The sequence below is a fragment of the Triplophysa dalaica genome, chromosome 1, assembly GCF_015846415.1.
Source record: "Triplophysa dalaica isolate WHDGS20190420 chromosome 1, ASM1584641v1, whole genome shotgun sequence".
Classification (NCBI taxonomy): domain Eukaryota; kingdom Metazoa; phylum Chordata; class Actinopteri; order Cypriniformes; family Nemacheilidae; genus Triplophysa; species Triplophysa dalaica.
The window spans coordinates 3,510,168-3,536,118 of record NC_079542.1 but is presented as its reverse complement, the minus strand read 5'-3'; the positions used below and the strand labels follow the sequence as shown (position 1 = coordinate 3,536,118).

General features: G+C 38.2%; 2 protein-coding genes across 2 annotated transcripts; one reads left to right on the top strand and one right to left on the bottom strand.

The window, feature by feature from the left end:
* The first annotated feature begins 837 nt into the window (after positions 1–837).
* Positions 838–7,995, top strand: spg7 (SPG7 matrix AAA peptidase subunit, paraplegin). The gene is made up of 17 exons (XM_056755670.1): positions 838–1,320; positions 1,612–1,705; positions 2,654–2,737; positions 2,978–3,219; positions 3,321–3,460; positions 3,569–3,671; positions 3,761–3,886; positions 3,970–4,132; positions 4,216–4,389; positions 4,456–4,580; positions 4,671–4,773; positions 5,583–5,693; positions 5,783–5,898; positions 5,976–6,132; positions 6,446–6,609; positions 6,807–6,884; positions 7,476–7,995. The coding sequence occupies exons 1-17, from the start codon at positions 1,168–1,170 to the stop codon at positions 7,695–7,697; spliced, it is 2,355 nt and encodes a 784-aa protein (XP_056611648.1). The 5' UTR covers positions 838–1,167; the 3' UTR covers positions 7,698–7,995.
* A 997-nt stretch (positions 7,996–8,992) lies between these two features.
* Positions 8,993–23,773, bottom strand: cdh15 (cadherin 15, type 1, M-cadherin (myotubule)). The gene is given in 15 exon segments (XM_056755864.1): positions 8,993–10,303; positions 11,722–11,916; positions 12,735–12,880; positions 12,983–13,183; positions 13,186–13,221; positions 13,352–13,585; positions 13,681–13,823; positions 15,170–15,408; positions 15,497–15,682; positions 15,765–15,893; positions 16,024–16,205; positions 17,058–17,202; positions 17,429–17,584; positions 17,917–18,081; positions 23,641–23,773. Coding segments are annotated over 15 exon segments (2,406 nt in total). The 5' UTR covers positions 23,689–23,773; the 3' UTR covers positions 8,993–10,102.
* Positions 23,774–25,951: the final 2,178 nt, after the last annotated feature.

The following is a 25,951-nucleotide window of genomic DNA, read 5'->3' as shown; positions in this document are numbered from 1 at the left end:
TTTATCATTTACAAATTTTTCCTCATTGTTGAATATTCAAGTAATTTATTTATATGTTCATACTTATTTTGCTTTGACGTCCCAATTTATGTCTGACACCAATTTCTTGAACGAAAGAAACAATGATGCCCTCTGCTGTATAGAGCCTACAACTGTTTCGGTGATTGTAAAAAAAATGAATACGAATATATCAAACAATATCAACATTTTGATAAATTATACATGTGGATATTTTACATATGTGCTTTTTAAAAATCTGAATACAATTTTACTGTCTCTATACATTTATCGTTAATTATTTTTTTCCTCATTGGGAAACAGTAAGATAAATTTGAACAGATCATAATGAAAGTTACGTTATGGTTTGACTGCACTGTCCTTTTGGATTAATCCAATCCATCTGCAAAATACATAAATGTCTCGAATCGACTGAATAAAGACCCACATATGTAAAGTTTTCTATCTAAAGTTTGTTTCTCTTTCGTGCACATGTAAAATGTAAGCTCACTAAAAATGATTTATAATTTGATGAAGAATAATAAGGGTCTGGCTTCGTAAACACGTTTAAGGCCGCCCTCTGACGACCGTTCCGGTGCATTATGGGATTTATAGGGAGCGAAAATGCAGCTTCCGTGCACTTTGTCAACGCAATGATTTTGAGAATAGGACAGCCCTAGAAATGTCGATACCCTAGTTTCAGTCATAAATAAAAATTAAAAACAGTTTTCAGTCCTCATCATGCGCCTTGCAATTGACAACCCACGCTGAACAACATTTCCCATCGGCCATTTCCTTCATCTTCGTCTCACATGATTGGCTGAGCCTGAGGGTGAAAGTTCAACAGAAAGGATTTCTGAAGCCTGTAAACATTAGCGTTGACAAATTCGCTAGATAAAGCTGCTTTAAACTATGCCATTAACCGCGTCAGTTAAATAGTCGAAACGTGGTTTATTTGCTTATCACATTTTAAATACATCTGGAGTGAAAGACGAACTTCTTTCTCTTAGTGCAGGTATCTTTAGCTGTGTTGGGTAACACCACCAGCACAATGACAGCTATGTAATAGCAACTTTTCAGAGAGGTCACATGAAAGGCTGGCATTTATTGTAGCATTAATACTAATTTGAGTATGCATGTAATAAAAACGACGCCATAAAAGCGTTTAATATGGCAGCGCTACTTCTACATATTGGTAGCAAATGTTACGGCAATCGCGTTTTGTCTTTGACATCTCGCATCAGCTGCTTTCAAAACAGAAAACTGTTTGAGAGCAAACATGCGACTCCAAACGCACGAGGTTTAAAACCAGGACACGTTCAGGTGAGTTAGCAGCTTTAATTCATTCGTATTCGTAAAATACGTTATATACGCTCATATGTGAAAAGCGTCTGCCAAATGAATAAATGTAACGTAAATGTGAAGTTCAGAGTAGTAACGTTTGTTTGTGCTTGATGTAGATGGCATTTTGATTTTGTTATTGTGTGACGTCAATAATTGAGGTTATATATCGGAAAAATAAGTATTTAATAAATTGAATTTGATAGCTATAAAGTTTGATCAGAATATCATCAGCCATCATCTACAAGGCCTCAGCTTGACATTGTTTTACAGGGCTGCGCACCTGTGATCCCAAGACTTATTGGACTTAATTTCCAATGTGGACAAACCTTTGCCACAAAACCTGGCAGGTTGTGGAAACTATTGGGTAAGTGTTGTAGAAGTGTTTGGACATTCCCGCTATACGATGCAGAGTTTAAAGTCACCATGCAATCAAACAGGAAAATGCTAAGTGTTTTAGAAAGTGTTGCTGTGATTATTATCAATTATTCATCCGTGCACGCCATTATTAAAAAAATAATACTTTGCACATGTAAACTTTAATCAAAAGCGTCAAGTTCCTCTCCCTCTCTCAACAACAACTCTACACCACATGAGGGCAGCAACAAAAAAAGGCATTTTTAGCACACCCCTCCAGGCCCCATTTGTAACAAACCAATCAAAAAGAGAAGGGAGAATTAAAGCCCCCTACATTTTTTTCTAATTTCAGAAGCCGTTTCACTCGGATACAGGTCACGATATGGAAAAGAAGTCAATCGCATCCTCCGTTTCATGGTGACTTTAAAGCCGCCCTTAACCCGAAGCTGCGATCGTTTTAACTTTCATATTCTGACAGTTTTCCAAGTGAAAAGGAATTTTAAAGGAGAAAATTAGTGGGACCCGAGGTAGTTCGGATAAGCGGTAGAAAATGGAATGGAATGGAAAAAAATGAGTGCGTTTTTCAATGTGAATTTATTGGATATGTAAAAGCAGCTTTTGCTTTGATTTTGTAATGAAACTAGCAGCAGACTGACAGTTGAAGGGGAGTTGTTAGCGGATGCTCGGCCCAAGTCGTCTAATTTACGTCATTTAAGATGGATAGTCATTACAGTGTCGAAGTGCATTTTTAGATTATAATTGAAGATTATGAGGGTACATGGGTTTTTAAAAGCTATTTACAATAAACGCTTCAATATTTCATGAAAAAATAAGAATTGTCATTTTTAAGTTCACTGGGACTTTAAGTATTTTCAAATGTTTACTGAGTTGTGCATCTTAGTGCAAGTTGTAGTTTAGTCATTGCACATTGTTACAAATGTGTTTTCACTTCCGTCAGGTACGACATGTTATTTCAGCACATCCGACAGAAAACAGGAAAAGAAAGATGGAGGAAAAGGCAAAACTCCAGAGGAAAATGAAGGTATTTTCTGGATTTTAATTACTGACAGGACCATGACACAAAGAGCTTTATTTCACAATAAAAACTGGAAGTTGTATTGCCTGCTTACCAAATTAATAGACATAACTTAATTTTTTTGGGGGGAAACTTATGGAAATTGGTCAATTGGGACAACGGTCAAAGACTACTTTTTTCAGAGAGCCATATAACCGATAACCATCAGAAGATTTATACTTAAACATAAATATCTCTCTTTTCTAGAGGAGAAGAAGAGACGTGAGCAGGAGGATCAGATGTACAGGGAAAGACTACGCACGCTGTTTATTATCGCGGTCATCATGAGTTTACTCAACTCCATCAACACCAGTGGTGGGAATATATCCTGGAATGACTTCGTCAATGAAATGCTGGCCAAAGGGGAGGTGTCGCGGGTACAGGTGGTGCCAGAAAGCGACATCGTTGAGATCTACCTTCACCCTGGAGCAGTCATCTTTGGCAGGCCGGTATGTCACATAATTTAAGATCAGTGTCAAACCTGATTTAGACAAATGGTATAATGTGGCTGCCAATTTTAACTGCATTGATATCCTCTTGTCCGTTACAGAGACTTGCCCTGATGTACCGAATGCAAGTGGCCAATATTGACAAGTTTGAGGAGAAGCTTCGAGCGGCGGAGGAAGAAATAAACATAGAGAACAGAGACAGAATACCAGTCACCTATAGGCGCACAGGCTTTTTTGGGAAGTGAGTAGTTCTCAGACCGACCCAGCAGGACGTGATTCATTCCAAATTACTTGTTCAACTCTTTTCACTATATAATGAATAATGCCTTAAAAACCTGTAATATTACAGTGCCCTGTATGCGCTCGGCATGGCTGCCATTGGGGTCGCAATCCTATGGTACATCTTCCGACTGGCAGGAATGGGCGGCAGAGATGGCGGCTTTAGTGCATTCGTAAGTGGAGTGTTCTTCAAGATTTCCACTAGCTCTTCTTTATTGTAAAGATGGTTTTCTGGTGCCAATTCATCTCCCTGTACCAACAGAATCAGCTGAAAATGGCCAAATTCACTATTGTCGATGGAAAGTCTGGGAAGGGTGTGAGCTTCAAAGATGTTGCGGGAATGCACGAGGCCAAGATGGAAGTCAAGGAGTTTGTGGATTACTTGAAGGTAATGGCATTGTGACGGCAGTTCTGTTTTTTGGTTTTACAATCGCTCATCTGTCATTCTAAGTATCTGTTTTCTGTTTGAAGAGTCCAGACAGATACCTTCATCTTGGTGCGAAGGTACCCAAAGGCTCTCTACTCCTGGGACCTCCCGGCTGTGGAAAGACTTTGTTGGCTAAAGCTGTGGCAACAGAGGCTCAGGTCCCGTTCCTTGCCATGGCAGGTTCAGAGTTTGTTGAGGTGATCGGAGGTAAATGAGACGGCGGAATATGTTGATTATTTGTAATGGGATAATCAGTTCTTGATATTTAAACCTGAGATGTATTTGCTCAGGTCTTGGTGCAGCAAGAGTGAGAAGTCTATTTAAAGAAGCCCGTGCCCGAGCACCTTGCATCGTCTACATCGATGAGATCGATGCTGTGGGGAAGAAACGGTCCACCAACATGTCTGGCTTCTCCAACACGGAAGAAGAGCAAACCCTTAACCAGTTACTAGTAGAGATGGATGGTGAGAATTTAGAAATCTGATAAATACGTAGGCTTTAAACGGAGACTGATGTGTATGTTTTCTCAGGGATGGGAACCACAGATCATGTGATTGTCCTGGCTTCCACCAACCGGGCCGATATTTTAGACAATGCTCTCATGAGACCGGGCAGACTTGATAGACACATATTTATAGACCTGCCGACTCTTCAGGTAGTGTAGGTGAATAAATAATTAAGTATGATAGATATCACGGTTGAGGCAAAAGTAACACACGATGAATCTATTTTGATTGTTTTGTAGGAGAGAAAAGAAATCTTTGAGCAACATCTGAAGATCCTGAAGCTTACTCAACCGGCGGACTTCTACTCTTTGAGACTGGCTGAGCTGACACCGGGCTTTAGTGGTGAGTGATGATTTGATGTTTCGAGGTTGCATATTCCTTTCATTTTTCACATTATATAAGACAATGCTTGCATGATAAACAACACATACTTATTCATAATTTAACCACAATTTCGAAAAAATAATAAGCTCATTAAAACTGTGAAAGAACACAAAGGGAACTACGAGAATTATCTTGAAACAAAAATCTGCAACAACAATAAAAAAGTTTGTTATATTTTCGTCATCATTGTAGTCACATTTTGCAGAAATGTTCGATGCTTTTTAAACCATATTGAAGAAGTTCACATCTTTTTTGTGGTCTTACAGTCTGCTCTTTTATTATTAAGTCAAAGTCGACGGTCAACGAGTGAGATAAACAGTGGGCGAGGCTTGTGTTTTTCATTGCGATCTGATTGGATCTATAAAAACAGGCTAGCAGCAGACTGACAGTTGAAGGGGTGGAGTTAATGGCTCTGCCCTGCCCAAGCCGTCTAAATGGAAGTCATCTGAGACGGAAAGCCACTAAAGGGCGGAAGTGCATTTTCAAATTTTGTTGAAAGATTACGAGGATGTATACATTTAAAAAAGTTAATGTCCCGCACTGACAAGCTGTTTATAACAAACACTGCAATATTCCATGAAATAAAAGGAATTGTTCTTTTTACTTTCACCAGGACTTTAATAATGTTAAAGCCTAATCAAAACTTAATGTGATTTAGCCTGTATCTTCTGTGTCGAGTTAGATTAAAGCTTTCCCCTAATGTCTGTTCTTATAGCTGGAGCGTTTGCGTGGAAAGAGTTAACAAGTGTGCGCTGTTGGTATTACAGGGGCTGATATTGCCAACATCTGCAATGAAGCTGCCCTCCATGCAGCCAGAGAGGGATACAAGTCTATCCACACCTTCAACTTTGAATACGCTGTAGAGAGAGTCATCGCTGGTACACAGTCGTCAAATCATTCCAGTCTTAAAAAAAGCCAATGAGAGGCCTTCACAATGTTTATTGTGTTGTGTATGTGTGATGTGTAGGCAGTGTGAAGAAGAATAAAATCTTATCGAAAGAGGAGCAGAGAGTGGTGGCTTTCCATGAGTCCGGTCATGCTTTAGTGGGCTGGTTACTTGAACACACCGAAGCTGTTATGAAGGTAAGATCTGAACTCTTTACACTTCGTAGCAAATGCTTTTCGAAGTGACCGAGTCTACGGGCTTCTGCTTCGGTTAGGTTTCCATCGCTCCCAGGACGAACGCTGCTCTGGGCTTCGCTCAGATTCTGCCGAGAGACCAGTATCTGTTCACCAAAGAGCAGCTGTTTGAGAGGATGTGCATGGCGTTGGGTGGACGAGCCTCCGAAGCTATTACTTTTAATAAAGTCACCACAGGTATGACCAGGACATGAGCAAAGTCAAATTTATGTTGAATCTAACTGATTTTATTTGACCTCTTTGACTTTTATAAGCTTCTTAGTGCCGTTGTTTAGAAACAAAGTAGTATTTTGTGCTGTATTAGATTTAAGATGATACCTTTTTAAGCACGAGGATGTATATAGCACTCCAACCAGGAATGACAACTGCTGCTGTATAAGAAGTTTTCAGCGATATTTACTGGCCCATGACCCAATGTTACACACTTGATAAATATTTAAAGCTAGCACCTGCCCATTAACTGCTCATACATCTCTAAAACTCATCTTAGGTGCTCAGGATGACCTGCGGAAGGTGACGCGTGTCGCGTACTCCATGGTGAAGCAGTATGGCATGACACCCAGCATAGGTCATATGTCCTTCCCTGATTCTGAGGATCAGGGGGCTATCGGACGTAGACCCTTCAGCCAAGGCCTCCAACAGCAGATGGACCATGTGAGTCCAAGAACTTTTCCACCTGCTTCTCAAGTGTCTAGTATAAAGCTGTGTACCTGTAAATGTGCTTGGTTTGATGTCTATAGTGTGTGAAAGTCAATAGGATTACTGGGGTTTTGGTACGGGTAAGAGGCAGAATGCAGAATGCAGAGCGGAGTTATGTTTTGTAATCTCTTTTCTCATTCTCTCTCTGACAGGAAGCTAAGCTGTTAATAGCAAAGGCCTACAGGCACACAGAGAAAACACTCTTGGACAACAGAGACAAACTCATTTTGGTTGGTTCCATCCATCACACAGTCATGTCGCTATAGCTGTTTAATCGCATCATCACTGTGTGTCACTCTTAGCAGTTTTTGCATCATTTTCATAATCCGATCTCGCATTATTTTATTGCTCGCCTCACTTTTTGTGAGATCTTACTGTTGATGCCGAGGTGGTCACACAAGATGCAACAAACATGGTCAACAGGATGTGATGATGGTTGGCTTTCCGTTTTAAATACTTTTCCTTGATCATAATACCTTTAATATACCATTTTATCCAGTTTTCCACAACACTTCATACTTTATAGCTCATTAAAGCATGCGTTTCTTTCCTTTTTTGTTGATACAAAACGGATCACTTTCTTTAATGTTCTTCTGCCAAGAAAATCAACCAGTCAATTGTGCGTCCTCTGTCGGTCAGACTATTTTTCGCTGGGCAAATTCACAGGTCAAAATTCACCAACATGGAAAAGATTGTTACGTTTGAATTCATATGAATGAAAGTGTACGAAACATTAAGCGTGACTGCGACTTAACTTGCTCGCTTGATGCGTCTGTGTTTTTGTGGGCCTTTAATGTAAAACCTGTTCTCTGTGTTTTCAGCTGGCTAATACCCTGCTGGAGAGGGAGGTGGTGAACTACGATGACATTGAAGCTTTACTGGGACCTCATCCTTTTGGACCCAAGAAGATGATCTCTCCTCAGAGCTGGTTGGAGGCTGAAAGAGACAAGCAGGACACTGGTGAAGATGAGCCGCGTGGACCCAAGAAACCCCCACGCAGGAAGGATGATGATGATGATGATGTCAACTTGAACCCAGCGTGAGGCTTGCAAACATTATGATCACTGGTCTTTTATGGTCACACGTGGATGTCCAGAAGTGGATCGCTTACCTTTGATTACCAAAAAGGTTGTTTTAAGGGAAAATGCTTAAGGTTTGATTTGTAGTTGACTATTGAACATAGTAACATATGTACATAGCTTGTCTTCCAGGCAGTTCATTTTGACCAGTAGTTATATCTGTATTTAAATATGTGCACTTAAATGCAATCCAGACCTGATTTTAGTTGTGACAGACAGAGGTATTGGTCAGTGAACATGGAATAAATGATTACATTTGTGATCAATGTCCAATTGGTTTTTCTTTAGCTCAACTGCAGCACCAGCCCCTTCACTTTAAGATTACACTACCGGTCGAAAGTTTAGGATCACTTTTTATACATATTTTTCCAGTTTAGAATAATATTAAACCCTTCAAAACCATGAAATAAAACAAATGTAGCTGTGGGAATTATGTTGTGACGAAGCATCCAAAATAAATCAACTTAAATTTTAGCATCTTCAAAGTAGACACCCTTTGACTTGAATTGTACACTTTACATTTGATCATCAAGCTTCTTGAGGTATCGACCTGGGAAGGGTTTTATACAGTACTGAAGGAATTTCAATCCAAGCTGGCTTTTTATTTATTATTTCCTCCAAATAAACCATTTCAAAAATAGTTTCTAATAAAGTAAATTAATTTGTTGTCACATATATATTTTGTCTACAAAACTGATTTCAAACATTGACACACAAACCTTCAGATTAATAGATTTTTAGGTCATGAGACACATTCTTTTCAAGTGATCCTAAACATTTGACTCGTAGTATAAATTATGGTTAAGTTAGCTTATTTAAGGAAGGTTTAGTATATAGACGCTGTATGCAGATGCCGGCATGTAGTAAAAATATAGTGAGTGCCTTAATACACGTACAGAAAAATACATTCAGTCAAGAAGTTTGTATGATACTTTGTCCAGGGTGTTACGTAGTTTCTGTTGTGATCGTAGTATAAGTACTTTTATCTTTAATAATAGCAGGTTGAATTGTATGCGGGTTACCTTATGTCTTTACCATGAACACTGAAGGTAATGAATAACAGAGCCATCGATATTTCATTCTTTTATTAGCAACTATAAAGACAGCATTAAATAAAAACGGTATGTAGTTCAATATTAAGAAACACCTAAACGGAGAACCAAAAAAATGAATTATGATATCATTAATGTCTGTTCTTGATTTCCTGATGGAGGGGAAGCAAAGATATTTACAATTATAAAATCATTTATTGCCAAACTGCTATTGTGCTGCATATGAAAATTATTATTATAATTATGAAAAAGGCTTGATTTTGTGGTTAAGTTGCAAGCAAACAACAGTATTAAATACAATATATTACAAACGCAGTAAACTAGTCACGTAGAAAAACAGGTACAATACAAGTTTAAAAAGACTAGACATTTTGCCACTCACATAAGTACGAAACTATACCTTTTCTAAAAAGGTACAACTTTTACTTTTGTATCTGTAAATGTAGAAAAAGGAAACCACCCCAGTTTTTTACTTTTTTAACAGTGTTCAATCGAACAATTCAACAAATGAAAAACAATGTCTCAATATTGTGCTTGTCCGAGCGCATATGACTCCATAAAACATCATGACAGGTGAGCTAACACAAATATGTGTGAGCCATAAAATAGTTTTGTGTGAACACACTAAATATGTCATTGAAAGTCCACCTCGAAATTATTATTATTTTTTAATTAAAAGTTTTTCAGTCTTTTTCTCACACAAAGCTGTTGCGTGGACTTTATATATAGCACTTACTGTATGGAAATGATAAACACAAGGACCTAATATCTGTCAGCTAACTATATGGAGAAAAACTTCATTTGTGTTCCACCGGAGAAATCTTATGGGTTTGAAACTAAATAAGGGTGACATGAAGACATTTTGGGCAAAACTACTTTTAAATGTTACTTTTGACACTTGTTGAATGTTTGTTTTTAAAGCCCTACATGCTGAGCAAACCTCAATGTTGGTCTTCATCTAATCTAATCCCTCAAGAACATGACACACGCTTTAGAAACAAGCCTTCTGTCTTTCCGTGTCTACTCTGGATGTGTTTCCACACAGTTCCTCTCTCCCGTTGGTGCTGCTCACTATGAACCATTCTCACATATTGGCCCACAGCAAGTAGCCGTCACATCATCATGTTGAGCTAGCTCACTGATCCATGAAGCAACGAATAGAGAAAGAGACTGTGTGAAGTTTCTCTGGTGACCTTTTACAAAAACATCAAACACCATCAGCACCTCCTCAAGCAGACGAAGAGAGTTCACGTGAAGGTTTGTAGGGCGTGATAAGATCTGAATGTGTTGAATGGCGATTAGGGTTAGGTTAGGTCTTTAACGTGGGTCATACATGTTAGCCAGTTTTTTGAAGCGAGGTCCCCAGTCATTGAGATAATCGTAGTCCTGATCGCCGTCTGAACTCGAGGAGGCGATGGAGCTCAAACTGCCTGCCACGGACCCATCACCCTCAAAATCGTAGATCAGAGCCGTGTCGTAGGGCGGGACGTTCGGGTCGGCATCTGCGGCGTCAAGACCCTGTTAAGGTGAAAAATCAAAACATAAGCATTTCATTTTTTTCACACTTACAAAAAATATGTGTACCTCCAGTTAATTTAATCAAGTGTACCTAAGCAAAGGTCAAGTATACTTAAGTGTAAACATACTTATTTGAAGAGTTCCAACATGAGTTTTTATTTGTAGTAAGCTGTATTTGAAGAGCTCTTTTCCAAGACGCATTAAGTGCCAAATAAAAAAAATGAGTTTGTCATGCCATTTTGCTGTGTACTAAACCTATTCACTGCTCCATCAATGTTTCATGCCACATCGCTATATTTCCTTGTTTAAAATGTTCTGCAAGATGCAGTTTCTTTCCAAAACGCTAAAAATCCCGAACCTGTTTTTAGCCTACATGCGATATGTCCTCTCTACCAATCAGAATTCAGTCGTTAGTGGCATTTGTATGTTATTTTTTTATTATTTTTTGTATGTGGTGGAAAATATTGAAACGTGAAATTGAAAATATTTATTTTATTTTACTATTTAGTTTGTTACTATTTATTTTATTTGGCTCTTATTTATTTCATGCATTTGCATTTATTTGATTTATATTAATTTATAGTAAGAGTCCCTGATGTCGTATGTTTCAGGTTCTCATGTTTGTTTGTTGTTTTAAAAAGAAATAAACCCAAAATGTTTGAAAAAAATAAAAATAAAAAATTGAATTTATAATCGACAATATTGTTGTTTCATTTAACAATCATTGTTTAACATGTTCAGACTGAGCCAATGGACCATTTTAACAGGATAAATTGAATATTAACAAAATTTATAGTTCTAGGTAAAAAAATGTAATTTTCATGAAAACTATTAAAATGGATTTATAGCGTTTTGGAAAAGAGCTCTTCATTTCTTGTTATTATGGCTTAAATCAAAACAAACCAACTGTAGTTTGAGTGATATTAAATGGAATGCACAATAAAAAAACAAGATTATTGTTTTTTTAATACAGTTATCTCATTTGGAACCAAACTCTTCATTTAGTCTATCAGTGGTATATTTAAGAGCACACCTTTCTTTTCCAAATATATTATTTTCAAAGTAGCCTACTTTAATGTACTAGTATACTATTTTAAAAGAAGTATGCTAATAACTTGAATAAACTTTGGGTACATAGAATATTATCAAACTGTTTAGTCTCCCTATTGGGTACTTAACACAAAAACTCACTTAATTTTAAATCTTTTTTTATTTCTTCCGAAGAAGCATGCGTCTTAAATAAATGTATCTTGATTCAATATTTTTTTGATATTTTTACGGGAAAACAAGGCACAACAACCGAGTAAGAAATGCATTTGTGGAGTGTAGGACCTAAACTCTTTCTCTTATTAAATGATGTTTATTTGAAAATAAAATGGACCACGAATCAAAGGTGAACATTGTGCAGTCTCACTTACAACGTTAATAAAATCCTCGATGTCTGTCGGTTCTCCTGCGGGTTTGCGTGGATATGTCGGAGAGGGGAGGTTATGTGGAGCATCTTTCCTCAAAGGTTGTTTTCCTCTCGGCAAACTGCGGTTTTGAGGGAAAAATCCGACGGGTGGAGGAATCACGTCACTCGGGTTCCTCAGAAAGTCAATGTTAAATGCATCCTGGGGGACGAAAACAACTTAAGGTATAACTTCACAACTTTTGTTGTTGTATTGCAATAAGAAGGGCGAATTTTGGAAATAGAGTCTTAAAATGTAATTTAATTTAATTAACTTGGCTTAAAAATAGAGAAAACCGATACAGTGATATCTGCTGATACCAATTCTGAAAATTAAATTAGTTTCTGTTATGAATTCATATAATGACTTGAACTGGTGATTTTTCTTCACATTTTCGATACGCAGAGCACAAATTCATTGCACTTTCCTGTTCTGTTTTGATTGACAGGATATATCGGAGGATAGTGTGAAAAATTGCTTTTATCTGCCGATATATGGGTGCATCTCTATATTAAAATATATTTGTGTCTTGACAGGGAAACTTCACTCAAAAATGAAAATTCTGTCATCATTTACTCACCCTCAAATTGTTTCAAATCTGCATAAATGTCTTTGTTCTGATGAACAAAGAGAAAGATATTTGCAAGAATGTTAGCAATTTTAATTTCAGGGACATCATTGACTACCATATTGGGAAAAAATACAACGTAGTCAAGAGTGCCACAGAACGGTTTGCTTACATAATTTTTTTTTACAATATTTATTTTCTACTATAGTAGTGAATGATGTGCCAGAACTGTACATTTCTCAAATTCTTCTAAATATCTTTCTCTGTGTTCAACAGAACAAATAAATGATAGCAGACTTTATGACATTTTGGGTGAACTGCCCTTTAAAATAAAAGACACTTGATTTAATGATATCTAATGCAACGACATTGAAATTTGAATGAAGTGGGGCTGAAGGGTTATAGCTGTCACCTCATCCTCTTCTCCACCTCCCTGCTCATCGTAATGAAAGACGTTGTCTCTGATGTCCTCATCGGACGCCCCGACCAGCAGACCACCATCTCTCTTCATGTTCTGTCTCCTGCAGCCCCGCACGGCCACCGCCAGGACAAGCAGCACTGTGCACACCATAAAGAGTACTGTCAGCGAACTACAGTACATATCTGACGCTTGTAAAGGACAATCTCAATCCTGAGATCCTCCCAAATGTATTTACTTACACAACAGAAGAGCAACGCTGCCCATAATGAGCATCAGAGCAATGAAGCTTATGCCCATTCTGGTGCCAAATATGGCTGCTGTGAAGCTCTTGCAGTCTCCAAAACTATCGCAGGGACACACAGTGACATTAACCAGAGAGGACGAGGAGAGCGGAGGAGAGCCAGAGTCTGACACGACCACGGGAACGGAGAATTCGCCCTCTCGATGTCGATCAGTGGCTGAAGAATAGCGTGCGTCTCTGGAAATAAACACACAATGAAGAAAAAATATGAATTTACATAGCACGTAAATAAACACACAAACTTAAACGTGATGCACATTTATTTGCATTTAAATGAAATGCTCACGATGTGCATCTTATGTTTTACCGTTCAGAGTTATTATGGTCCAGTTAACGGCCACGTTTTGGTCAACTATGTAAAAAGTGAAGGGGTCAGATTGAGGAGACATGTCCTGATCCACAGCGCTGAGCAGGAGACCCAGTTTATCTCTGTCTTGACCACTGCACACCGTCCCGCTGGATGGGATCAGGACGGGTGCGTAATCGTTGGTTTCCCACAGAGTGACCTCCAGCGTGGCTGTCGTGAAAACCCCATCAGCATCTGTGAGGAAATATCGTGGTTGTTATTATAGTAGAGAGCAGTCTATCAGTATTCTTCTGTTCCATCTTCAGGTTTCTAAGGTCTGACGTTCTCACCCTGATCTATGACCTTCACGATGGCCGAGTAGATGTTGTTCTTGACATGTGGGGAGCGGATGTTGAAGGTTCTTCTGACTGAGATCTGTCCAGTCGCGTGGTCGATAAAAAGCCAGTTCTCAGGATCCTCAATGATTTCATACCTGGAGAAAATACGCAGTGTGTATCTATCCAATTCTGTTATTTGTTATCAAATGACATCTTAACAGAAGATATTGAGATTTTAAGTTTGAGAAGAGTATAAAAATAAAAAATGGAATACTTTTATGTACTTCTCGGTACTTGAAAGCTTCAACTGCTACAGTTACAGAACACTCCTAAAAATAAAGGGGCTTAAAAGGTTGTTCACAGCGATGTCGTAAAAGAAACTTTTTGGATCCACAAAGAAGCATTCAGCCAAACCTTCTTTGAAGAACCATCTCTTTCTTACTGTAAAAAGAACCTTTTGTGAGACAAAGAGGTTCTTCAGATGATAAAGGTTCTTTAAGGAAACTTTTGAGGTATACTTAAAAGTACACTATTATGAACTAAAAAGGGAGTCAATTCAGTCACAAGTAGTATTGAAATAGCATACTTAGAAGTATACTGAAACTAATAATTATAATAAACTATATTAAAATAAAGTATATAAAGCTATAGAACAATATACTAGATATTCGCCTAAGTATACCTATTAAATATATTTGTAAAAGTATATTTCTGTAAGTGAATTTGACAAGTTTTTTATTTTCAATGAAATAAAAAAATAAAAAGTTCTCACAGTAAAGATCATAAAATAACCTGAAGAATAATGGCTTTGTAGGAGGAGTAAATGTACTGGTTCATGTCTTCTGAATAAGATTCATCTAAACATGTTGCAAACACAGATTATTTTGTGAACCGGACACTAAGTGTTTCTTCAATGGTCAAATATACAATTTGACATGAAACAAGGCTTCCCAGCATGCATTGCGACATGTTCTAGTTGATGGTGAATGTTAAAAAGCTTTAGCGTTTTGGGGGTTCAAGTCTAGTCCCAGACCAACTTAAATGTTAGAAGTTTCTTAAAAACAACTTGCAATGACATATCTTAAAATATATCTGTGTGATTGTTTTGTTTCAAGATGTACACTTGTAGTGTTTTTTTGTAAATTATGTTTTTAAAAATGAATTAAATATCCTTATTTAACTAAGGCCTAGTCCTGGTTTAATCTTATCCCTGTCAGGGAAACTGCCTTAGTGTTCGGCTTTATTAATGCTGTTGATTGAGATTTCATGATTTAAGATTCACGCTCATGTGTTTCAAAAAAATATATATCTGACTCTTTCTTCTATGGAGCACAAAATAATTTTAGTTTATTTTATTTTGTTTCCATATAATGAAAGTCAATGTAGGTGAGTGTTGTTCGTTTACTAACGCTCTTCAAAATATCTTCTTTTGTGTTCTACTAAGAAAATAAGGTCATACTGGTTTAAAATCACACAAGGTTTTTCTCTGTGCCAGTCTCACCGTAGCTTGGCGTTATCCGGATCATGTGCGATGTCTGAGGCGAGGACTGTACTGGGAATGGCAGACTCAGCGACAGACACTTTAATGGGGTTTTTATAGAAGATGGGGGCTTCATTTTCATTCACCACAGTGACTGTGACCGTGGCGCTTTGTACTCGCTCGTACGGACCTTTGACATTCACCAGATTTTCAGCTGTGACAGTAACCCGATGCTCCACCTGAGACTCAAAGTCGAGCGGCTGAAAGACAACACAGAAGATTTACTGCGATGCTGAGAGCAGTTTTGGACCATCAAAAAATCATTTAAAAAGGCGGCAGTAATCTCACCTTAACCACAGAAATGATGCCCTGGTTGGTCACAGGGTCTGTACGGACACCGAAGTGTCCTGCGGGATCTCCGCTTGAGATTTTGTAAATAATTTTCCAGTTCACTCCACCTCTCTGGTCTTTATCCGTCGCATTGATCCTGCCCACCTCCGCGATGTGCTTGTTCTCCAGCGCATACATTTTATACTGCAGTCACAAAATCGTAACGTGAACTTCAAAGAACATCACAGCGCACATGTTTTTGCAATCGGCCTCGGCTGCTACATACCTGGTCAGGCTGGAATTTCGGAGCGTGGTTGTTAATGTCAGAAATAGTAATGATGGCGTGGCCGATGGAGGCAAGACCCATTCCAGACATGTCAGCCACCTGCAGAGTCAACTTAATAGACTGCACCACCTGAGAACACAGCACACATCACTTGAGGTCACAGGGTCACGTTGCAGCTTGTTACCGTTCGTCTCGGTTTCGGGAGTCAGATCAACATTTCTGTCTGCAGGTTATGTTTTAAAGAGAAGTATAAACTCACGTCTCGGTCTAGCCCCACGTCTCGTGTGTAGATGACTCCTGTTTTGTTGTTGATGCCAAACATGGTCTTGTTGATGCTGTTGGGTGGGACGGTCTCCTGGCCAGTGACGGAGTAACTTAGAGCTGCGTTATCCGTCATTGGATCATCAGCATCTACTGCTGACACCTGCATCACTGAAGTACCTGCGCAGGAAAAAAACAAACAACAACAAGGCGATTTCATTTCCTGTCGTGTAAACAGACTGCCGCAAAGTTTAAGCAAACCATTTCCAAAAAGTATGCTGTCAGCTATATGACTTCTTTTATTTAAAATAATAGAGAATACTTTTGGTCTACTTTTTGAGTACTATAGACCACTTTAGAAAACGTAGGCAATGATAATCCAACGCTGGTCCAGAACAATGTCCTGTTTTTCACAAACTACACAAACGTTGAACAAAATACAACCAGCAGAACATTTATTGTGAATCAAAATGTTAAACGTATATATTTAAAATGTCATTTGACAGGCGAGGTTCCAAAATAATATAAATACAAATAAAACCAGAAGTGCTGCTGGACCCGTGTTTAACGTCTTGTGAAGGGGTCTATATTTTACGTATGGTTGTACACTAGTTGTGTAGTCAAAGTTGACTGCTGTTCATTTAATGAATACTAAAAAGTATACTTTCATATACGTACTAAATATGAGCCAATTTAATCCCAAACGGGATTGAATAGTACACTTGACGGTATATTAATATTACATATTATATACCTAAAATATACTTCACCCTTTCCTAAGTATACTTAAAAAAATAAAATTAGTAGTATAAATAAACTAATAATATACGTATAAACAGTATAAAGAAGTATACTGATTTCTTGTAAAAAAAAAGACTACTTATGTCACAAACAAATGTGTTACGCAACAAAAACAAAAAGGAAATTAAGTACGAAAACTGAAGCTGATTCTTCAATGAAATAAAATCTCTGTGTAATAAACTCCTCTAGTGGATGATGCCCATATTGTTATACACATATCTTATATCATACCTGGAACAGAGAATTCTGGGATTGTGCCGATGAACTCTTTCTGTGTAAACACAGGTCTGTTGTCATTCTGATCTAGAACATAGATCTCAATGGTGGTGGGACTCTCCAATCTCTCTCCACTCGGAGAAAGTGCAAAGGCTTTGAGCTGAGGACGTATGCAGTATAGAAACGTTTGTTATTCAGAAAGCAAAAATCTTTCAAAGGTTCATTAAACTCATTAAAGATTGTACAATGTTACAAAACAAGTGTGCTATCTTTGGATAAATCGTTTCATTGGTTTGATATTTTGGTTTCTGATTCATTTACTTTTGTTCAATAACATTCAGTGTCCAGTTGCTTTGTTTGAAACATGTATACACATAAAAATTCACCTTAAAGCTCCTGTGTTTTTCTCTGTCCAGTGGCATTTTACTTTTGATCCATCCCGTTTTATCATCGATTTCAAAGAGGCCTTTGGGGTCCTGATCCACCCCGGGACCCTCCAACATGTATATCACCTCCCCGGTGAAAATCTTGTCAGATTTGATCTGTAAAAGTGGAGGTGGAACGTGTTCAAGACACATGGTAAACAGCTTTTCCCTTTCAGAGAATATGAGGACTGTATTTTATGCTTTAACAGGTATTTAGCCTGCGTGTGCACATATGCTGTGACTGTTTTATACTTTACTGCCGAGGTCCGAGTTAAATTCTCCACATGTTCAGTTAAGTCTACAGGACAGAGCTTTTTATTCTTAAAATACCGCTTGTTCATGGTATCCACTGAAGTCCGTCAATAGGTTTAAACACATTTTCGGAGTACTCGATATATGAATATGATATCTTTTACAGATCTATAGTGACCTGATGGCTGTTTGTGTACCTGCACCAGATCTTCAGGGACCTGTTTGCTGTTTTCCAAAACTCTGATGGGTGGAATGATCCAGTCTCTCTTCACTCGGACCTGTGTACCTGCACTCCTGTGTCGCCATGGATACAGCGCCGCTGGGTTTAGATCTCTCTGCTTTACCTGTTTACTATCGCAGACCTGCAATAAAACACAAGTGATCTTCAGTAACACACACATGATCTACAGCGGCCTCTAAACCTCAGCTTTCTATTTTAAAAACATTATACAAATAGGCATGGTCAGTTAACTTATTTAACACATTTCATACACAAAGCTAATTAAAAGTGCTGCTTTAAAATTGACATTTTTTCAAGCTCACTTTTCAATAAAGTTATATTTGTTAGTTCACATAAACTTACAGTAAACAATCCTTCCGCAGCATTTAAAGTCCCATTGAAATAAAAAATGACAATGTCTATTTTTCATGAAGTATTGTAGCGTTAATTGTAAATAGTTTATCAATGTGGTTCACTCTCTTTTTAAATTTTGTGTGCCCTCATAATCTTCAGTTAAAATCTGAAAATGCACTTCCGCCCTCTAGCGAATCTCAAATGACGTCAGTTAGACGGTTTGGGCGGAGCATCCGTTAACTCCTCCCCTTTAACTGTAAGTCTTCTGCCAGTCCCATTTCAAAGTGCAAACCAATAACTCAATAACACAAAATAAATGAAATAAACGAAATATACAAATGTAAATAATAACCATAGATTCATAGAGATTTACTCAGGGTAACTCCTGAGATTACGTATGTCAACATTTCATTATTCAATTATTGCAAATTCAGCAAATGAAACAATCAAATGTAGCACACTTTTTTGTAATCAAAATGTTGTTATTATTTTATACATTTATATTTTATACAGAAGGTATTGCTTTATACATTTTTACTGAATATAAATTACGTTCTCTAACTATGCGTAACTAACCTGCACTTTCACTTTAAACCTCTTACACACTGTGGCATGAAATCATGTTAAAGTGCTTAATTGTTTTTCTAGGTTTTCTATTAGATTGTCATTGTGATGTCGGCTGCAGTGTTGACCTCAGATCAAAGAAAAGCTTCACACCGTCCCTAATGAGTTTTCAAGTGGTCGCATTTCTTTCATTCCCTTTTTCTTTTTAAATCACTCCTTTACAGACACGGACAAATACTCTGTATTGAAATATAACCAAACTGCATTCATATATTTATTCTAAAGGACCATACACACACACACGCAGCTGTTTAGTAAAGAAACAAGCTCGGCATTCCCACCCACAGTCTCTGTGAAACACACGCTCCTTTATGTCTCACTCTGCACCTGAGGTCAAAGGTCAATGCTTCGGTGACAATATTCTCCACCAGGACCTCAACTTTATTTCCCAATACCATCATTTATTTACCGTCAGTTGTTCTAAGACGCCATCCAGCGGAAAGATGTTTTCTTGATATGAGAATGCGGTGCTAATTTCGTGCCATATAAAATCCAACACAACAATCCCATGTGTCACAGGTTGATTTTCTCATGGTTCTGTCCTCTGAGCAGCATGTGCAGAATGTCAGACATTACAGGCATGCGCAGGCTAATCTTAGAGTCTGAATTCACCATACTACATGACACACACTCCTGCATTCCACAGCTAACATGAACCCCTCTCACATTGAAACAACAAGAACTAGTATGATTTTTAAGAGTAGGAACGGAATGGTGAAAATAAACCGAATCAACTCTCTTTGGTTTGACAATCTGAGATGAGACAAACACATGACGTGTAAAATGAATGTGGTCAAATATTCTTGATTCGTGTCGATTTGATGAGAATTGTTCGAGTTCATACGGAGATCTTCAGAAAGATTGACTTTGATTGCAGACTTGACACATCCGAGCTCTGTTTGAGACATTGTTGAGATCTCTTCTGAAGCTCGAATGGCCATGTGTTCTCCGTTTCATTTCATTGATGATTAGGATGAATAACTAAGATAAAAGCTTTTATGAGATGATTGATTTTGGGTGTTTGGCTTGAGCCCCAGTGCTGAAGACGAAAGTCAGTTGGGTGGTCCCGTGTGCCTCTCACCAGGGTCCCTTAATGCCTTTAACAGAGCTGCACAGTTACATTACCTCTCTCATTATTTACCCCCCACATCCTTCTGCGAGTCTATTATTCACATGAACTGTAGGACATTTCTTATCAAATTCCTTCAAGTCAAACCTATGAAAAACATTGCAAACGGATGCGATAACACAGCCTGTGTAGACGTCCCCTAAGAGCTCCATTATGTCTCTTGAGTAATGTGAACACTGAACAGTATATAAAACGTGTATTCATAGAAAGAGCTCATCTGAAAATGATATGATCCTCATGTTAAGACCCCCGGAGACAACAGCTGCCGACTTTAGCCTGTGTGCTGCTACCCCTCAACCTTATACCCACTATAACGTACAGCTTTCTCATGACATTATGAATGACCAAGACAGAGTCATCATTTAGTGCTTTTAGTTCTTCCACACCATTCCGGGACGCAGTTGTTCCTCCCTGTGTCACATTTAAGCCAGTTTAGCCCCACTTTTACCGGAGTAAGGCATTCCCAGAAGGCCATGCACATGTGTTAGGGGCAGCTGTTCTGAAGCACGGGCACTGATGGTGTGGCCCGTGACTAATAGAATAAGATATGCTACATTTCTGACGGGTGAGTGTGAAACACATTATGCCTGTGTATCCCATGGACTGACTTTAAATCCTGGTTATCAGTCTCAGATGTTTCTCCTAATGTTGCTGGGTGCATGCTCTTACGCTGCATGCCGCATGTGTCTGGTCTAATACATGCGCCACAAGAACACCAAGTCGCATGCACGTCCGAGGTGAGCGCACAAATGCTGCATGGCACATGCGCATACGGGTGATATGTTTGAATGCAGCATGATGCATGCGCATCCGTGTCCACATTAGAACGCTGCATAATGCATGCGTATCCGGGTTGTGGGTTTGAACGCTGCATGACGCATGCGCATCCGAGGTGTGCATACGAACGCTGTATGACGCATGCGCCTCCGGGGTGTGCACTCGAATGCTGCATGGCGAATCGAATGTGGTGGTCTTGTGGACGCGCATCAGAGACTCACAGTGAAGAAAAGAATATGTTGACTTAAGTCATTATTTTGGTTTCTCATCACTTCATAAATTTTTTATTGAACCACTATGATTAGATGGACCATTTTAACGATGTCTTTACTACTTTCTGGACCTTGACAGAGAGAATTACCATGATGTCTATGAGGAGGCCTGGAAAGCTCTCGGATGTCATAAGAAAATCTGTATTTGTGTTCTGCAGAGGCAGGGAGATCTTAAACGGTGTAGAACGTCATGTGGGCGATTAAAAATGAAAACATTTAGATTTTTGGGTGAACTATCCCTTTTCCATTTGCTCTCCATTTAATCTCACTGATGTCTACAATAAATAATTGAGATCTCATCCGTGGATCACTTTAATGGGGAATAACTCTCAAAATAGAGTGAGAGAGAGAGAGATCAACAGCAGTGCATGTCAGAATCCCTGAGAGGTCAGAGAGGTCACACAGGTGGAGATTTTCTGTCGCGTCATTGGTCACTACGTCCTTGTGTTCAAGGTCCTCTCTCTCTCTCTGTTTCTAAATAAATATGGAGTGTGCAACAAGTCCATCAAAATTCTCACATCTTGCTTTCAATCAGCCAGATAGCAAACCTCCAAATCCTGAATGATGTCATGTCATGCTCGTTCAAACATGAAATAACTAGAACATGATCTAAAGAACGAGCCCTGTCCAGTTTCCTTCTGCAAGTTTATAAAAGCAGATCAGAGGTCAGGCGCTGCAGCGCACTTTCTACAATGTGAACACACCGATTTGTAAAAATGTCACGGAGGTAAACAGCGAGATATTTTTTGTAAATCTCAATAGCACCAACTGGAACGAGGCATGAACTCAACACTGGCTGCTTTATGAACAGATTTTGCTCATTGCGTGGTCACGCCTCCTCTTTCCGCAGGAGAGATTACCACGCGAGACAAATGGTGTTCAGGCCAGTTCTGGGAACAGCTGCACGTCACCATAAACAACCATAAACCATCAATATATCCACACCGACACTACTGACATACAGTTTTATCAATGCTACACCCTAACACACTGACTTCACATGAATGGTACACAGAATACTAATAGTGTTGGTAAAATATATAAATCGCTAAATTATACTTTTAGGATAAATTACCTATTTTAGAAAAGGACAGTACCAATCTCGGTCTCCTCTATAAGAGAGAACACAACTAAAGGCAAAAATGACTAATGCTTTGAAAATTTGGTCAGTTTAAATCCAAAGGCCATGATTCCTTCTAACATCTACTATAAGTCAAATTCATATATCAGTTTGGAGCAGTTGGTGATAAATAGAGTTACTAAACCAGCCAACGGAGAGTCTTTCCTTGTTTATTCACATCATGATGAAAAACTTCCCCACGGGGAGCGACTCCGGACGGATCATTCATTTCCACAATCTGCGTTCTCTTTCACATATAAACAGTTGTGATCTCTGATTGTGGTCAATGTTTCTGGCGGTGTGACTTTGTTTAGGTTCTCATTCATTGTTTTTGAGACCAAAGCGAGTCATGAAACCAAAATGTCAAAATGAGCTTCAAACCAGCTGCATTCTCTTAATATTATTCATTTTCAGTCATCATTTCATTTATCTGAAATGACACATGTTTAGATCTGGCAGTATGAAACCTCTGATGGCTGGTATAGGGTTAGCGAAAGAAAACAAAGAAAGTTAACAATCAATTACTAACATGAGCTGTAATGCCACATCACAGATGATTTCACCACAAGTTCACCGGGTCGCATACTGTAACCCCTTAAAAACCCTGAACCTGTAAATGCTTATCAATAGATGTAATATAAAATACAATAAAAATTGCAATATTGAGAAAACTGTCCTTTGCATTTTATACACTTTTTTTAGCTTAAAACAAAACAATTCTTTAATGTTTCCAGTAAATTTTTATATGCTGATCTTACCAAATGTTAGAAAAATTGATTAATATTATTTTGAAATTTATAATTTATATTAATAATAATATAGACAACAAAAGTATGAAAAATAACAACAATAATATATATACTAATAATATAATAATAATAATACACAATAATAACTTTGAATAAGTTTAAACGAAAAATGATGCGTCGGACTACCTAAAATTATTTATCAAACCTAAATATAACTATAAATTAACTCTTGCTTTTCAAGGTTAAAATATAAATGATAATACAGTCTTAAAAACTTGACAGTTTTTATTTATTATTATTACTTTCCGGAAATAATAACTAATACAATTTGAAACTTTTTCTAGAAAAGTGAGTGTTTCACCATTTCTTCATTCAGTATTATTAATACTATTAATTCATTATTATTAATTCAACTACACAACATTTGCCCCTCAAAATTGCTTACAGAGATATTTAATAAAAAAAAATATGTTTTTGCTTAAAACTGGAAAAAGGGATTTTTTATAGACTAAGAAATATATATTTTAAGCATAATAAAAAAAAAAGGTAAAATACCTGTAACACACCCCCTCTCATGGCCTACCACTTTATACTGACATACCATTTACTACAGAAACACAGAAATGGTTAAGAAGTTTATATCACCCATAGTAAAATAAATTAAATCTCAGCTCACCTGACACACAACAGCCATCAAAACAGCCAGGAGCACCACAGCCTTCATTATCTGACCACAACAAACCACCGCAGATCTGTAAAACTTAAAGAAAAGTTTGCTGCGGGCGACACAGCGTCTGTGAGCTGCTGGGTCTCTCCGTCCTCTCAGTCTCAGTTTGAACGGTTTGCACAGGGTGAGTTTGAGTGACAGCACATGTGTGCAGGGCCGTCTGCGCTCTCAACCCCCACACAGCTCTCCCATGGCACAGGCACACCCCACAACCAGCTTAAAGAGCCTGAGATATCATCCATTCAATGGGGAATAGAAACTTCAAAAACATTAAACACGGGTGAAAATAAGATGTGTGAGAATGAAACGAGCATAACAAACAGAAAGACACAGACAGAATGAAATTAAACAGTTCGTGGAACGCGTGACTCAGATTAAGAAATGTTAAAAGCAGTATGCCAAGAAAGCTTTCGTTGCAAATGTTACCCACAATCCCTTGCGCAACAGAAGTGCATGGGAATGTGAAGCCAAAAGCTGCCACAGCTGTTTGTGAAACGTATGAAAAAACAAAAAGAATTTCCGGCTGATAAGTTTCCAAGATGAAATCTCACAGTGTGTGATGCTTCAGGACTCACATCTGAAGACACGCTCACCAGCCAATGAAAAACAAGTGCAGAGTCACAATGAAGATGATTTGAGCTTCTCTCATCATCTGCCGGCTCTGGTTATGAGCACTGGACATGTTTGCTTTCACTTCAAACTGAGCGACGGGTCATGTGATATCGTCTAGATCTTCAGTACAGCAGCCGACATTCCATGCGTCCACATACAGGTTATGTTCCTGCACAGATGGAGAAGACCGCAAGACCTCTTCATTCCAACATCTCACGATGATTCATGTTACATAGGTATCAAGTCGTAGGTGTCAGTCGTGGCGATAAACTCGTGTGCATGTCTTCCAGCATCATTTCTGCAATCAAAATTTGTGAAGATCTACAGAGAATCTACAATCTGCATTCATTTTACACCTCCATACTCTTCAACAATTACAGTCTCATTTGTTAACGCTTTTATTTTTCCTAAGAAATTTTAAGAGAAACGCCTACAGAGAGAAATCCATCACATCTCCTGAGGTATGGTGTTGGGAGGTTCTTTGATGATATAAGTGTTGGGAGAGTCGGTCTTGCTTTGACTGAATGATCTAGACTATGTTTATTCTTCACTCTTTGTTTTTGCCGCACAGCGTCGATTGACAAACTATGGCCGGGGATCTGGATGGGGTCAAGCGCCCTCATTGTGTACTACGTTATTGATGGACACTCAGTTACCTTTCCAAACATTTACACCACAAAACCTAAAGATATAGCTGCATCCTGACATCAAAGGAGAAATATAATTAGACTGCATCATATTCAACAGTTTGACTGGTTGTATGAAATAAGAGCAGAAAAGTGATGCGGTTGTTAAGGAACTGGGTGGTTTGACGGGTAAAAGAGGAAATATGTGTAGTGGGTGTGAACGTACAGCACCTGTCTCTGTCACACTGAACAACAGCTGGCTGGAGCCGATCTCTTCTTTTCTTACATCCACACAAAACAACCCTTCACTTCATACACTGAAGGAGAGAGAGAGATGTTTAGACTTATTGTATGTCTAATGTTTGAACTTATTATATGTTTTTTGTTATATGTTGAATGCTTACAAAGAACACGCAATCATGCCAATATCTTGAAATTGAAAATTGAGAGAGAGAGAGAGAGAGAGATGTCAAGCTCTCCAAAACGTGTATCCCACATTTGTCTTGGAATAAGCAGCACATACATGATAAATTATTATATTATATATCCCCGGTTTCATAGAAAAGGCTTAAAGCGATAGTTCACAAAAATGAAATTTCTGTCATCATTTACATTTATTTTTTCTGCTAAACATAAAAGAAGATATTTGGAAAAATGTCATTAACCACACAGATCTCGTCCCCCTTTGACTCTCATGTTATTTTTTTCCATATTACGGCACTAAACGGGGGTTGAGGTCGGTTTGTTTACTGACATTCTTCCAAATATCTTTCATACAGGTTTGAAACAACCCGGGGGTGAGTAAATAATAACAGAATTTTCATTTTTGGGTGAACTATGGCTTTAAGGCTATAGTCCCAGACTTAAATAAAGTTTGAGCTACCTCAAATAACATGTCCATTCCATTGTTTTATCTCTAGATGCAGCCTAGCAATGTTTTTTACATAAAGATTTTTCAAAAAGCAAGTGTTAGTCCTGGTTTAAGCCAAACCCTTTCTGAGAAACCGGGCCATATTCTCTTA

Coding starts and splice junctions, on each gene's coding strand:
- spg7 (XM_056755670.1), top strand. CDS start 1,168: ATGGCAGCGCTACTTCTACATATTGGTAGCAAATGTTACGGCAATCGC. Junction 4,390..4,455: donor GTTACTAGTAGAGATGGATG/GTGAGAATTTAG, acceptor ATGTTTTCTCAG/GGATGGGAACCACAGATCAT. Junction 6,133..6,445: donor TTTTAATAAAGTCACCACAG/GTATGACCAGGA, acceptor AACTCATCTTAG/GTGCTCAGGATGACCTGCGG.